General features: G+C 24.8%; 1 protein-coding gene across 2 annotated transcripts; it reads right to left on the bottom strand.

Annotated features, from left to right (window-relative positions):
- Window positions 1-1,201: 1,201 nt before the first annotated feature.
- On the bottom strand, window positions 1,202-11,341 carry LOC105257500 (putative fatty acyl-CoA reductase CG5065). 2 transcript variants are annotated; one of them, XM_011268155.3, is made up of 9 exons: window positions 11,176-11,341; window positions 5,660-5,862; window positions 4,906-5,103; window positions 4,377-4,573; window positions 3,868-3,977; window positions 3,574-3,772; window positions 2,935-3,174; window positions 2,513-2,773; window positions 1,202-1,468 (listed from the first exon to the last, which is right to left on the bottom strand). In XM_011268155.3, the coding sequence occupies exons 1-9, from the start codon at window positions 11,195-11,197 to the stop codon at window positions 1,306-1,308; spliced, it is 1,593 nt and encodes a 530-aa protein (XP_011266457.2). In that variant the 5' UTR covers window positions 11,198-11,341; the 3' UTR covers window positions 1,202-1,305. The 2 variants fall into 2 exon arrangements, with proteins under 2 accessions (XP_011266457.2, XP_019884994.2); XM_020029435.2 differs by lacking the exon at window positions 11,176-11,341 and adding an exon at window positions 7,316-7,383.
- Between the last annotated feature and the right edge of the window lie 3,310 nt (window positions 11,342-14,651).

Genomic DNA, 14,651 nt, shown 5'->3' with positions numbered 1-14,651 from the left:
TTAGGTTATGTATAATTTTAAACTGGATATCACTGCAGATTCTTTTTTTTAACAGTATAAATACATCCTAAATGAATTATACGAGAGCAGTTCTATGTATGTAGTTGATATTCCTTTATACTCTAAGAAAAGCGGTTGAGGTCAGAGATATCGTCGAAAGTCGTATCTATGAAATTGAATGAATTATCGAACCCCGATATAGAGTTTGCAACTCTCTCGATTATATGAAATCGATTCGAGTTTTTAAACGATCGAAAACAAAAATACTTATTAGCCAAATGTAAAGAAAACGAAAAAGTTCTCTTTTGTTGCATCATGTTCGACGGACAAATCTTGGCTATCTCTCTCTTATAAGATTTTGAAATACTTTATAATGGAAAAAATCCACTTGAAACGATCTCTGATTCTCGAGATTCGAAATACAAATCGATTTTTTGATCGCTTCTTCTGCTAAAAATTTTTATAGAAAAAATATTTTCTATAAATATACTATAAATATAATATTTCATAAACGACAAATGAACGACAAATAAATTTATCTAGAATTTTCAATTTAAGATATTAAAATATGTGATGTACATTTTTATTTGTACATTTAATGATGAATAATATATATGTAATAAGTCGTATGTATTGTACTAGATTTTAATAGGATTTTTGCATGATGAAAAGGGTTAACATTAAAAACAATAAATCTTTCATATCACACCATATGTTTTATATATCACATGTACATACATACATATATATACATATATATATATATATATGTATATATATATCTTTTATTGCAGTAAATATATATATGATTCGGATAACATAATATAATATATTTATCAAAAGTAATATATATCTCATGAAAACTTATATATTCATTCAAGTTTCTTAAAACTTATGTTACATTTATATTTTTATTGAGAAATTAAAACTATTTAGTAAGATTTACTCTTTTTCTTAGAAACACTCGCGATGTAGAGTCTAATTTTTGTCTTTATATTGAGATTATAGCTAATATTGATAGTTGCAGGAAGATTTCTATACTGATGGTATATTAAAATTCCCTTTTACCCCATTATCCCTATTACCTCCAATTCACCTCATAATTTATCTCATAATTCCTCCCTCATAACACGTCCCATTGCGCAATTATAAGTAATAAAAATGTAGAAATGTAGATAAAAGAAATGCGTCAGGCGAATGGTCAAGAGACTATCCTTTTTCATCTTCTTATCACGTTCCCAGTCAAATTATATACACATAGATAGCGCAATAAACACAAATGCAATACAATGTTTGAATAGATTCTTAAAGCTGCATCATTTCTACGGATTCGCGTATAAACGGTAGCAATTTGATTTTCTCAGTAACATAATCCAGGAAAAATCTCACCATTTCAACATTGTTATAAATGAAATATAATACACCGAAGTAAAACAGATATATTGTTGTAATATGGATAACGTACATCCTGAAACAAATGTGCTTCATAAAATATGATAAAAATAACATAATTTAAATAAAAAATTTAATTAAAAAAATTTAATTAAAAATTTTAAATAAATAAAAATACATATTAAAGTTCCAAAAAAATGTAAAAAGTTAATTTCAATTTGAATCAATTCAAAGTTTGAGATCTTAATATATATTTAGATTTAATCCAAGTTTAATTTTATTATAATGTTTAATTAATATATTATATAATTTAATTTATTTAATTTTATAATTTAAAAATCTCAAAAATAATTTTCTCAAATTAAAAAAAAAATAAATTAAATTGTTGTTGCATCAAAAGCAACATTGCAATTAAATGTAATTTATACAAACATGAAACCGATAGAAAATGTATTTGTCACATTAAGATGAAAAAACATACAGTTATATAAAAAATAATTTTTTAAACAATTAAATATTCAGTTTTTTTACTAGTTTCTTCTTTTTTATATGATTAAATATATTTCCGTAAGAATGTAAAAAGTATTATTAATATATTATTAATATACAAAGATTCCGCAAATTTTATAATTAAATAGTATATCTACTTATCTCTTTTATTAAAAGATTTGTCGGTAAATGTTTACCGATAAATGCTTTAGATTACACAGCAGCAAACGTAAACAAAAAATATAAACACACAAGTAAAATATAATATGAAACCGTGATGAATAAATGTAAACAAAAAATGTAAATACATAAATAGGATATAACGAAAAGATAATATAAAAGTATGAAAATTCAAAAGTGCATATCTCAGAAACGAAAAGAGACCGCCCTCAAAATTCAAACGGTGTAATACTTAGGAATGTATCCTCTACAACATATGTGGAAAAATAAAAATTTTTCGAGCTGTGGTGAAACCTAAAGTGAACATGTACCGATTTATTTTATTGTTTGTGCATATTTTGAAGATCTCTAAAAAATGACTCAGCAAATTTTATTCCTAGTAAATAACATTGTTTAATCGTACAAAAATATCGCGAGAGATATAATAAATTTATATAAAGACTATACTCACATTTTTTGATGCCGACGGGCTTTCGGCAAAGTAGACAGATCTTCTTTCATGCAGTACTGTCGCGCGCCAAGGACTATGTGCTTAAGGTATTCCGTTATATCGACATTAAAAACTAGAGGTGGAAATATTTCTTTATCTAATGGTGATAACTCGTCCACGCACAAAGCAATTAGCTTTTTATTATAAAATATCCATTGCCGCGTGGTGAAATATTGCAGTACCGCGAGACCGTTTAAAATTCGATTTTGGAGTCTGACCATGCTATTTGTAAAAATAACAAAAAAAGATAATAGTTAAAAAAATTTATACAGTTGCATAATATTGTGCACTTACATGTAAGAAATCAATAGATAAAAATCGAAAAAAATATATAATAGCTAAAATATATAATAGCTAAAAATATTAAAAAATATGAAACTTACAATCTCTTCTGTCGAAATATCAGCATCAGAAAGTCAATAAAATATGCAGGTATGATTTGGAAGAAAAAAACGAAAATATTATGTATAAATTTATTGCTACGTATGTCGCCATCTGGATACCAAACTTGTCCCTCGAAAGGATATTCATAAATAACTTCCCTACCCTTGTCCAATATTTCGCCCCATGTGATAGGCGTTGAATCGCTTTGCGTTATATTGAACACGGGTATACTTTTCGAACTATAAATGGTAAATCAAAGAGAGAGATTAAACAAAAAAATTAATATTTTTGTTTATTTATTACTTATTAAAATAAAATGTAATAAAAATTTTTAAACATCTCTCTCTATTGTATAATATTAAAAAATTTAGAAATTGTGATAAATTCAAATATTTAATAAATCAAGTCAACAGATCCAAGAAAAGTTTAAAATTTTTTGAAAAATTGGAATAACTTTAACAATTTAAAATATTATACATCTTAATATCAAAAATATTTTAAAGAACATAGCAACAAAAATAATTGTCTCTATCACGAGCATAATATGAGATAATAGAAAAATTCCACTTTAATTTAAATTATGATCATAATGATTCCAATGTTATAATGAAAAGTTTGAGCAAAATGAAGATACTTACTTTCTCAGGCTAGTAGCAGTTTTGTATGCAATTATAATTAAATTATTAATCGCAAAATCAACCGGTATAACTTCAGCGTTATAATTGCCGTTACAATGCATTGATCTAATAACACCCTTGCCGCCACCGACAAGCAAACCTATAGGTCCATTCAAATTGTCGACCCATCCTGGAAATGGCTCCTTATAAGAAGGTATCACTACAATGAGATTAATTTTTATACTCTTTTTTATACACAACCGCCAAAATATTTTTTTATATTCTTTTATAATTAAAAGATATACCGATAATTACCAATCGATGGTCTAGCAATGCTACACGGCAGATTAGGAAATTCGTTCGCTACTAATGTTTCAGCCAGACGTTTCGAATATGTATAAGTATTTGGATGCGGATGTAGTAATCTATAAAAAAATTGTAAAAATAAACACGCAAAACCTCATGTACCATTAACATTTACATATACAATTAAGAAAGAGAAATAACTCGATTAAATCTAATTAATTTGATCTAAGTTTAATTTGATTTAAGTTAATTTATTTATTAATATTTAGTTATTAACATTAAATATTTATAAATGTTACACTGTTGTTTATTAATATTCTTACATCATATTATATATATATATATATATATATATATATATATATATATAATTATTAGTTTTAATTTTAAATATTTTAAATAGTTAATAAAAATTCATAATTTAAAAAATATAATTAATAACTTAATAAAATATCTTTGTACGTGTCAACGCTTACGCTGAATAATTTTAATTATTAAAATCACTGATTTTTAATTACTTTGGCGTAATAAAATCGATCGAATTTTCATCCAGCCATTCAATGAGTCTCATGATATCATGAGGATCATCAGGGGAATTATATGTCCGCTCGCCTAATTCCTTCTGGTCGACGTGACAGAAGGCTGTGCTTAGATGCACAAAAGCCTCTAGATGTTTCATTTCTTTTGCCAAGTTTAATAGTCTTTTTGTACCTATCTTGAAAATCAAATCAAACATTTTCAAGTTTCTTCTATATCATCAAGAAGTATACATTGCAAAATTAAGCTTAAAAGATATATTTTGTCTCGTTATTTGTAAATTTGACTAATTTCTATATTGCTTTTACATATTTAAGACTTCTTAAAAGTAAATATCTTTCTTTTCTATAAAAATGTGTTATGAGCATACAAAGTTTAAAAATAATATTGTAATCAGAAGCTGTACATCCAATGCAATAATTAATAACACATGGAAAATATAAATGTAATTGTTCAAATTAACGTTATTATTATTAGATTTAGATTTCTTTATAAAGATTAACATCTTACCATGTTCATTTCGACGGCATCTTTCAATTTCGCCTCTAATCGAAGAGTCGCAGCGCAATGGAACACCAAGTTTACTTCATTTATTAGAAGCTCACGCTGTTCATCAGTAAAGCCCAAATTGTCCGAACATATGTCACCGTTAAGTGGTATCACTTTCTTCAAAACTTGAGGCTTCTCAGTTCGTATTCTTTGAAATAGCTATATGTACAAATATCAGTTCTATTTATTAATCTTCTGCATATGTATCATTTAAAAACATTTATTTAAATAATCTCATTGATATTAAATATGTTTATATCCAAATTTAATAATATATTGTAATATTGTCATTTGTATGCGTGATTGATACATTATATGTCGAATAATATAACAATATCGTTAACTCTTTGTAATCTTATTTATATATCTTGAAGTAAAACTATTTAAATTATATAGAATTTTATAATTTTTATATATAATAAACTATAAATTAAAAAAATATAAAAAAATAGAGAGAGTGAGAGAGAGGTGGAAAGAGAGAGAGAAACACATTTAATATTTGTGTGTGTGCGTGTATAACACATTTTATCCCAAAAACAAATTTTATATTATTTTTAAAAATGATTAAAAAATATTCAAAAAATCTAAGTGAAAATGTACAAATATGTGTTGGAATTCTTATAAAAAAATATTTTAGACTATTGCAACATCATGTTGCGTAATATTTTCTTGATATTGTGGCAAAAATGAAGATAATGTAATGCAAATATCTTACAGGTAATTTGAATATATCTTCAAGTCGATTGTCGAAACTGCGACCTCTCTTGGCTCGCATCAAAATATAGATTTTGTTGAGATCAGAACAGCTGTATAGCAATTTTTCTACAAGAACCTTGCCCATGAAACCAGAAGCACCAGTAATAAAGATGGTCTTGTCTGTGTAGAAAGATTGAATTGTAGATCTTGATTCGGCCATGGCTGAAATTTATCATATATTGTGAAATTTGTGGTCAAAAGACAGAAAAATAGAAAAAGTGAAAGTGCACTTTATTATACGGTAAAACATGTAGAAAACCGCACAAATTCAATTTGCAGTGCAATATTTATAGCTTGTACTGTTACACAACTACGTGAAATATACATTGTTACACACATCTCTTTAAAATCATCGTATTATGTTATTTTACCGCAACGCGGTAATCATTTCCAAAAATTATTTAAAATTATTTTCGTAAAAATTATGAAAATGTCTGTGCAAATAAGAATCATAATAAGAGAAAATTGAGGATACGCCAACTTTTTTGTATTTAAATAATTATAATTTTGTAATCTGATTTCCATATCTCTATTGAACACTAAAGTTTTTTTAATATTGATTCGTACACAAGTAAACATACGGCGGTTATTTTCTCATTAAAAAAGTTATAAAGAAGATTATTTAAAATCATATTGTGTCACATTTTCATAAAATTTTAAGAATGCATTTGCATCTTATATAAATGATTTTTAATATCGACGAGCGAATGGAGAATATATACGTTGCGGATTATTACTGAAAAAATTGTGAAAGACTGTAATGCATATTAAGTAAATACATTCGAGGCTCGAGAGATTGTTTTTTAACCTTGGTAGTAAACCTTTTCGAAGCCAATAAAGAGATCATGAGTATCTGGGGTAATTACTTTTACTAAAAGGGCCATGAAAGAAGATTATGCAATATCTACAAGTGTTGCAATATATATTATATTCGAATATATAATGCACAAATTACTTATATTTAAGTTAAGAGTTTTTATAACTTTTTATGTATCTAAAATTAATTTTTAGATTACAAAGTTTTTTAATGCAATATCCATTTTACAAAATACAAACACATAAGATATAATCGTAACTAATATTAATAGCAAGCAATATTAACATGTAAATTAATTTTTTTTTACAAACTTATATAAAATGTTTTGTCACTTTTTTCACGAAATTAAAAGCCATGAATCACATATTTTGTATCTTTTTTAAATTTTATTTATTTTGTAGTAATACATGTCAATGTATGTTTAATGTTAAAAGTTTAAATTTTAAACAATCTTCATGAGCGATAATAACAATAATGTTTCAGCGATTACACTTGCCACATATGCATTATTAGATTTTAAATTAGTGTTGATAAAAAAAGAACAGAAAATATTTATTGACATTGATGATACAGTGTCAATCAAATTTAATATATTCAGACATTACATATAATGCAAAATCGAAATTTGCTACATTTGTGTAATTAATAGTATGCATCAGTTAAAGATATATATCGAATCTGCATTACGTTTTCGTGATCATTATGCACCTTGCACTTTCACTCTTTTCGCACGGACGAAATTATCCAAAATGATAGGGTATTGATAAATGAAGTTGTTATGTCGTAAAACTGTATTACCTCTCCAAAATGTGCCATTCCCTCTTTAACATTTTTTTTTATTCCATTCCATTTCGATTCGAAAGGAAAAGTTGCATATACATATAAATAACCATTATAAGATTTTCGTAATCAGAAGTGACAAGTCTATAATCGATGATGACATAAAAACAAATATATTTAGTTTCGAATTATTAACATTATTCCTTTTTTCTCAAAATTGCTTAAAAGAATATTAGAAATGCATAGATGCATAATTTAAAAATATGGAAATTAAGTAAAAAGATTGTGAACTAAAAAGTTTATAGAAATTTATAAAAGTTTACAAAATTTGTTAAAGTCTCGCAGAATTTCTATCATTAAATGTTCTTTATTTTGAATGATTAATAGTTATCATTTCTTAGATTTATAAAAACGTAATAAATACATAAATTAAAGTTGTATATAATTATTAAATAAATACATAAATTAAAGTTTATATAATTATATGATGTATAAAAGAATTATATTATAGCATCACACCATACACACACAGATTTAATTTAGCACAAATAAAGTTACATTTACTATATTGATTTGATTAGAGACTAAGTTATTAACGTAATGTTCGACTGTGCATGAAAGAGTTACTTTTCAAACAAAATAAATTTGAATAAATTTGAATAAATTTGAATAAATTTGAATAAATTTGAACAAATTATTCAATTTAAAATCGTTCAATTCAAAATCATTCCATATATATTGTATAGGGAATTCTTGGAGCTAATTATATAAGCTTTGAGTACATAAATTAACACATAAGCTTCATATTTTTTATTGCAAGAATAACAAGAAAAACTATATTTGTATACCCAGCAATAGAAATGTTTTAACTTTATGCACGTACCAAAGCATATATGCATTTATGTTTCTCCAGACATTTAAATTCATGTGTTAAGACATTTAAATGTCTTAACACATGTTTCCTGTGTATTTCATATATATAATTGAATTTTTTATTTAAAAAATAGCGTGAATGAAAAGAAAATGTTATTGCATAAAAAAATAGTGCTACTTGTATACATAATTTTTCGTTTTTGAACTCATTTAAAATTTTTTATTTTTAGCAATATCAAAATATAAGAAAAAATTAGATATACGTGTGTGATTTGATATTATGTTTTGATTATTTTATTAAATTTTACAAATTTCTTGAAAAAAATGTATATAAATTTGTCGTTAATGCGTAAAGTTAAAATTACAAAATATCTATTAAAATTGAATGTATATACTTAATAACATTTTCTTAATTTATTTATTCGTTTTTTTACATAATCAATATATACTTTTACATAATTAATTGGAATTATTGCAGAGATTATAATGATCATATTATATAATACCCATAATTTTCTAAAAAAATGTAATAAAACGGCAAAATTTTCTATCATCTGTACATCTTCATCCAATGAGGAAAATACATATTTCTATCCACTACTACGCACATAATACGCAATATGCATGCAATTTAAGCATTACGTCACATGCCATATAAGAATTTGTATGTTAACGTATAACGATAGTTTACAGAAGGAACAAAGATACCATAAACTCGAATAGATAAATCAATATGGCATGAATGGTCTCATTCATAAACGAACAAATATCAAATATGATTTCTCTAAATTTCTTAGAACGATAATGCACTCGAAGAATTGAGTGACTGGTCGAATCGTTCTATAATAGTTAGAGTGATTGTTTACTTATAAAAGTCAATTCTTCCTACTTTTCCTACTGAAAAATTCACTCTGCAAAATGGAGTAAATATGCATAATATACTATATTTTGTAGAGCAAATATTTTATTTTCACTTTATATAGTGTAGAGTGAATTTTATTCGTGAAGAGAGAGTGAAACGCATGTGAAGTGCACATAAGTCTGCCGTTAGCAAAAAAAAAAAAACTGTTGTATCATTATCCTGCAGCGTTACTAATTCGTTGCATATGTACTTGGTATATGAGACATATATTAAAATGACTTTTATACATCTTTTTATTTCAACATATTTCATAAGATTAAAAATCTATTTTGTTTTGTATAATGATATGGCTGTGACAAGTAAAGAAAGATTTAATCGGTTTTTACACTGAGATAATGATAAATAATGATAATAATAATGATAATAATAAATATATGTATATGACGTGAATTCGATTTTGAAATGAGAAATAATTATTGTTTTTTACTTGATCAAAAGTGTACATCGCATATAAAAAGTTCTCAGTATTAAATTATCTTATAATTATCTTATAATTATCTCTTTTTGTACAGTTATCTTGTATTGTGCGATGTACAGCTTCGATTAAATAAAAAATAATGATTGCTTTTTATTTCAACTAATCGAAGTTTCACGCCATATATATATATATATATATATATATATATATATATATATATTAACATATTTGTGTATATATATATATATATATATATTAACATATGATTGTGTACAACATTTGTTATATACATATTATTTGTTAATATATAAAACGGCTTAGACAGCTTAGACGAGTCCTTACGAATAAATCTGTTTATTTGTAATTGAGTAAACAGTTATTAACGACAGTGATGTCAGTGATCGACTTTGATCGAATGAAGTATTTACTGAGACACGTTTACTTACATTCAGAGAATGAAGTATGAACCGAGACACGTTCACTTACATTCAGAGTTAAACAGTTTATTTATATGAATTTTTATTAATTACGTGTGGCAGTAGTTTCACTATCACTTGAAGTGAATATTCACTCGTTTAGAGTTAGATTTCACTCTAAGAAATTTAAATGTACCATCATTCGTACACATTTGTGTATTAACATTCAAAATAAATTAAATAATAAAAATAAAAGAGAGTATAAAATGTGTCGTGGAAATGAAATTATTTTATACTTATTCTTCAGTGTGTGAAGTTAGCATCCCGACATGTAGTTCCGATAGTTCCGATTAGAGGTCTAGTTTCCTTTTAAAGAGCTTAAGAGTTCTTTATTATTAATAAAAGGAATTCCGTCGATTAAGAGTTCTAAATTTAAATTTGAAAAATGGATTGCTTATTTCTCATCGAAAATCAAGATTGAATAGTTCCGAATAGCTTAATTGCTTATTGTGCATGGTACTAGAATTCCTGATACTTAAAAGAAAAAATTAGTCGAGCAAAAAAAATAAAAAAATTTTTGAAAATTCAATTTTGATATACATACAATAGTTCTAGCAAATTTTTAATGTTCCCTTATTTATTCCTAAGAGTTCTTGCCAATTAAGATTTCACTCTAAGAAATTTAAAAAGATTAAAATGTATTATCTTCGTACATATTTGTGTATTAACATTTATTTCATAGTTATTCTTATTTAAATATAAATAAGTATACAAAAAAATATAACATAGCACAATATAAAAATTCAATTTAAGAATAAGCAGAGATGCATTCATGTTTATATAATTTATTTATATATAATTTATATATAATTTTTGGTTTTTTTTAAATTTTTTTCTTCTTTTAAATTGTAATATTTAATTACTATATTATTGTAGTGTTCAAATTATAAAAAAAAAACTCCTGATATATTATAATACAAATAAAAATGTCGAGAAAAAATAATAATAAGAAAACTGATACTTATATTTTATCCGTCAATGAAAACTGAATGCAAGTGACAGAGTAAAATGCGTTAAAATGCGCCAACTCTTCGATTAAAAATGTCAAAAGTCAGCAAGTTTAATTAGTGGACTAAAATCTTTTACGTTAGTATATTTGCAGGTTAGCAAAAAGTCATTCGAAAATTGACATTGGTTTTGTTTTAAAATACGATACAAAAAGAAGATGAGCTAGAATAATATTGAATACCTGTTGACGATGCTTCACTCATTCGGTTTAATCTTTCGATTATCCGCTATTACGATAGTAATATGATGTTTCGTTCTATGCGTTTGTTATTTTACGAGAATGGATAGCGCGTACTCCGTGCTCGTGAACTTACTGAGCTCCAGCGTAATCTGTGCTGAAAGTTGTACTGTTGTAGAACGACTTGCCGATCTCTCTCTCTCTCTCTCTCTCTCTCTCTCTCTCTCTCTCTCTCTCTCTCTCTCTCTTCGTTTTTAACTTCTTCCTCTATCTGTTTTCCTCCCCACCTGCACGTAACTGTAGCTGTTACACTGGGCTACATATTTGTTCTTTGTGCCAATTATCCGATTATGATTAACTATACTCTGTTGAATTAATTAATATTGCTTCATTAGCTTGCGCATTAAAAGTAAACAAAAAGTTATTTGAGCATTAAAAGTGAACAAAAAGTTATTTTCAAAGTTTCTTTAAAATGTCATTCAGTGTTAAATAACTTTAGTCACTTATTAAATGTAAAACATTTAATGCAGGAGATTTAATACATAGTTGATGTAATTGAAATATGGAATATATAAATTTATGAAATTATCAGACAAAATACTGATATTTTATAAAAATATTTAAATACTTTGAATTCTTTTATATGTTTGACAAAATTTGTATCAATATAAAAAGTTTCATTAAAATAAATACAAAGAAATTTAAAAAATTGAAGAAATCGTTTAATATTAAAAACAAATAAGATAAAAAGGAAATAAACAAAAAAAAAAGAAAAAAGAGAAAGTAAGCTATTGTATTCTATTACATTTTTCTCTATTTTACTATTAAAATAATACGTAAACTCTATTTAATTTTATCTTATTTCATTTTTTAATAAAGAGAAAGATAAAATATTTTAATATCTCTCATCATTAAAAAAGAATTTTCGGAATATATCAATATGTTGTTATTTATATAAGAAAGATATTTAAAATAATGAAAAAAGAAAAGAGATGTGAAATATTCAAAGTACACTCATGAAACATATACATTGACTTTGCAATAATTAGAATAAAAAAAATTTATTGTTTATGCCATGAATTTTATGGAATGCATGCCTTATTTGCGAGAAATTTGATGCTAAATTTTAAGTTTAGAAAAATATTGATTTAGAAAATTAATTATTGATTTAGAAAAAATATTGAGGAATTCCGATTTATAAAATGTGTGATTAATTATTAAAAAAACAAGATACTTCTTTTATCAACCTTTAATCTTTTATGTAAGTTTTATAATGTGTATGATCTATTACAGGTATACTATTCTTACAAAGTATTTAATATTTATCGTGTGCCAGTTACATTTGTTTTGTTTTGTGTATCCAAATATTATTAAATAATCACAATCTGTGATCTCAATGCATAACAAAAATTAAAAACTCGTATTGTCAAAAAAAATATAATATAATATAAACTGATTATTTCTTTGATTTTTTTAAATTATATAATTAATTATTAATTATTAATTGTATACATCTGATCTAATGACACATTAGCAGAATGAAGAAAATAAAAATATAATGCAATATAGTAAAAATAATTACAAGGATCTTCGGCTGTATCTTATATAACATTTGCTGCACTTCAGTTAAAATAAATCTTCATTAAGATGATTAGCATGAAAGCCGTCAGCATGATAGTTCATAAAATACATTTGAAATATCTACAAGAAATATCTGCTAAGAAAATAATGATTTTATTGATGAAGATTATCATGATACGTATTATGCTCGTTATAATCGTACTCAGTTTAATAATTACGTTTATATAATTTGACTTACATACTAAGGCTATCTGAAATACATTAACAATTACATATATTATTACATAAACAAGATACATATGTACATAAAAGTAATGAAATAAATTATGACGAGAACTAGAAAGCGAAAGTGTGTTACGATATCAAATCATACTGTTTTATTACTTTGTGAGAAAAAGAATGAAAGTGTAAAATTTAATTGTCCGATGTATTTTCTCGGTCAAACGTTAGTATGCTTAATTATAATGTATTACTTAACATTAGTACGACACGATAAAAATTGATACATTTTTATTCTTTCGGGATAATTAGTTTTTCATAAAATTTCTTATAAATCAATGTGAATAATGAATATATTAATTATCATAGTTTTTTACTATTTTTAAATTATTATAAAATATTCTATTTTAACCTTATTACATTATGATTTTTGCATAAACATAATAAAGATACACACACGCACACACACACACGTATACATATGTACACATATATATATACACACACACACACACAAACATATATATGTATGTTTAAATTATATATTTTAAATTATACTATATATAAAATGAAAATTTTAATTGATGTCAACAAGTTAACAGAAAGAAAACGGATAAAAAGATTAATAGACGCATTTCTTTAATAGAGACTTATCTTTTTTTAGGAAAAACATAAGAGCGAGCAGTGCACTTACGATACAGGCTAAGTGACAAACCTTTCACAATTTTACTATCTATAGCTATATATGGTATCCAGTTCTATAATTGGATAGGAAGTAATTCTACCGGTCAACATGAAAAAAATGAGTATGAGTTAACTGCACTTTCACAGATTGCGCTGCGTCAATTTCGAAAATGCATATGTAACTGTAATGCATGAGTAACTGATAATTATTGCTCTCTAACGTTTCAATGCTCATATTAATAATTTATAAACAATTCAAAAGATGCACGTCAATTCCAAGTGAGTGCATATGAATAATAAACACCCCGTAATTAATTAATTAAAATATCTTTCTCTTTCCGTCTGTTTCTCTTCGTGCACAAACCGAAATGAATAAATTGAACTTGTATAATGAATAAATTCGATGGGTAAATTTAATTCATTGGATTATAAAATTGACATATGAAGTGTTATAAATGAAAAAAAGTCATTCGTGAGATGATTAAAATAATGTTTGTCAGAATTTAATGAAACTCGATAATCAAAATTTTTTCTATAAGACAAATAGATATTTAAGACAAAGAAGTACCTTAAAAATAAAAAAAAGAGAGCACAATTTAAAATAATAGCATTAAAAAAATATTTTGCAATATAGACGTATTCAATTTTTTATAAAATTTATAGACTCTTTTTTAGATAGTAACATATTTTATGTGTATTTGTAATCTATAATATATAATCTATAAAAAAATTTATAAAATATTTTATAATTATATACATAGTATATTCTTTTATAATTATTTGTTTAATAATTTTTATATTTATTAAATACTTTTTAATTGTTAATAGTTTGAATAATATGTAAACGTTAGCCATACATAGAAAATATTTGCGAAAAAAATCTCTAAATACATTCTAAAAATTTTAACAAGCTTGATATTATATTATCCTTTTTCATATATTTATTTCGCTAAGAATATAATAAAATAGGATATATAGAATTACGCATATGCCTT

Source organism: Camponotus floridanus, unplaced genomic scaffold (assembly GCF_003227725.1).
Source record: "Camponotus floridanus strain SB8 unplaced genomic scaffold, Cflo_v7.5 scaffold185, whole genome shotgun sequence".
NCBI classification, from domain to species: Eukaryota; Metazoa; Arthropoda; class Insecta; order Hymenoptera; family Formicidae; genus Camponotus; species Camponotus floridanus.
Note: the sequence above shows the minus strand (reverse complement) of the source record. Positions and strands in the feature narration are given on the sequence as shown.

Bases quoted from the DNA above. Each gene is read 5' to 3' on its own strand.
- LOC105257500 (XM_011268155.3), bottom strand. From the start codon at position 11,197: ATGAGTGAAGCATCGTCAACAG. The intron at 5,104-5,659 runs GTAAGATATTTG...TTGTACATATAG, and splicing joins AAGATATATTCAAATTACCT to CTATTTCAAAGAATACGAAC. The intron at 3,978-4,376 runs GTAATTAAAAAT...ATTTTTTTATAG, and splicing joins ATCGATTTTATTACGCCAAA to ATTACTACATCCGCATCCAA.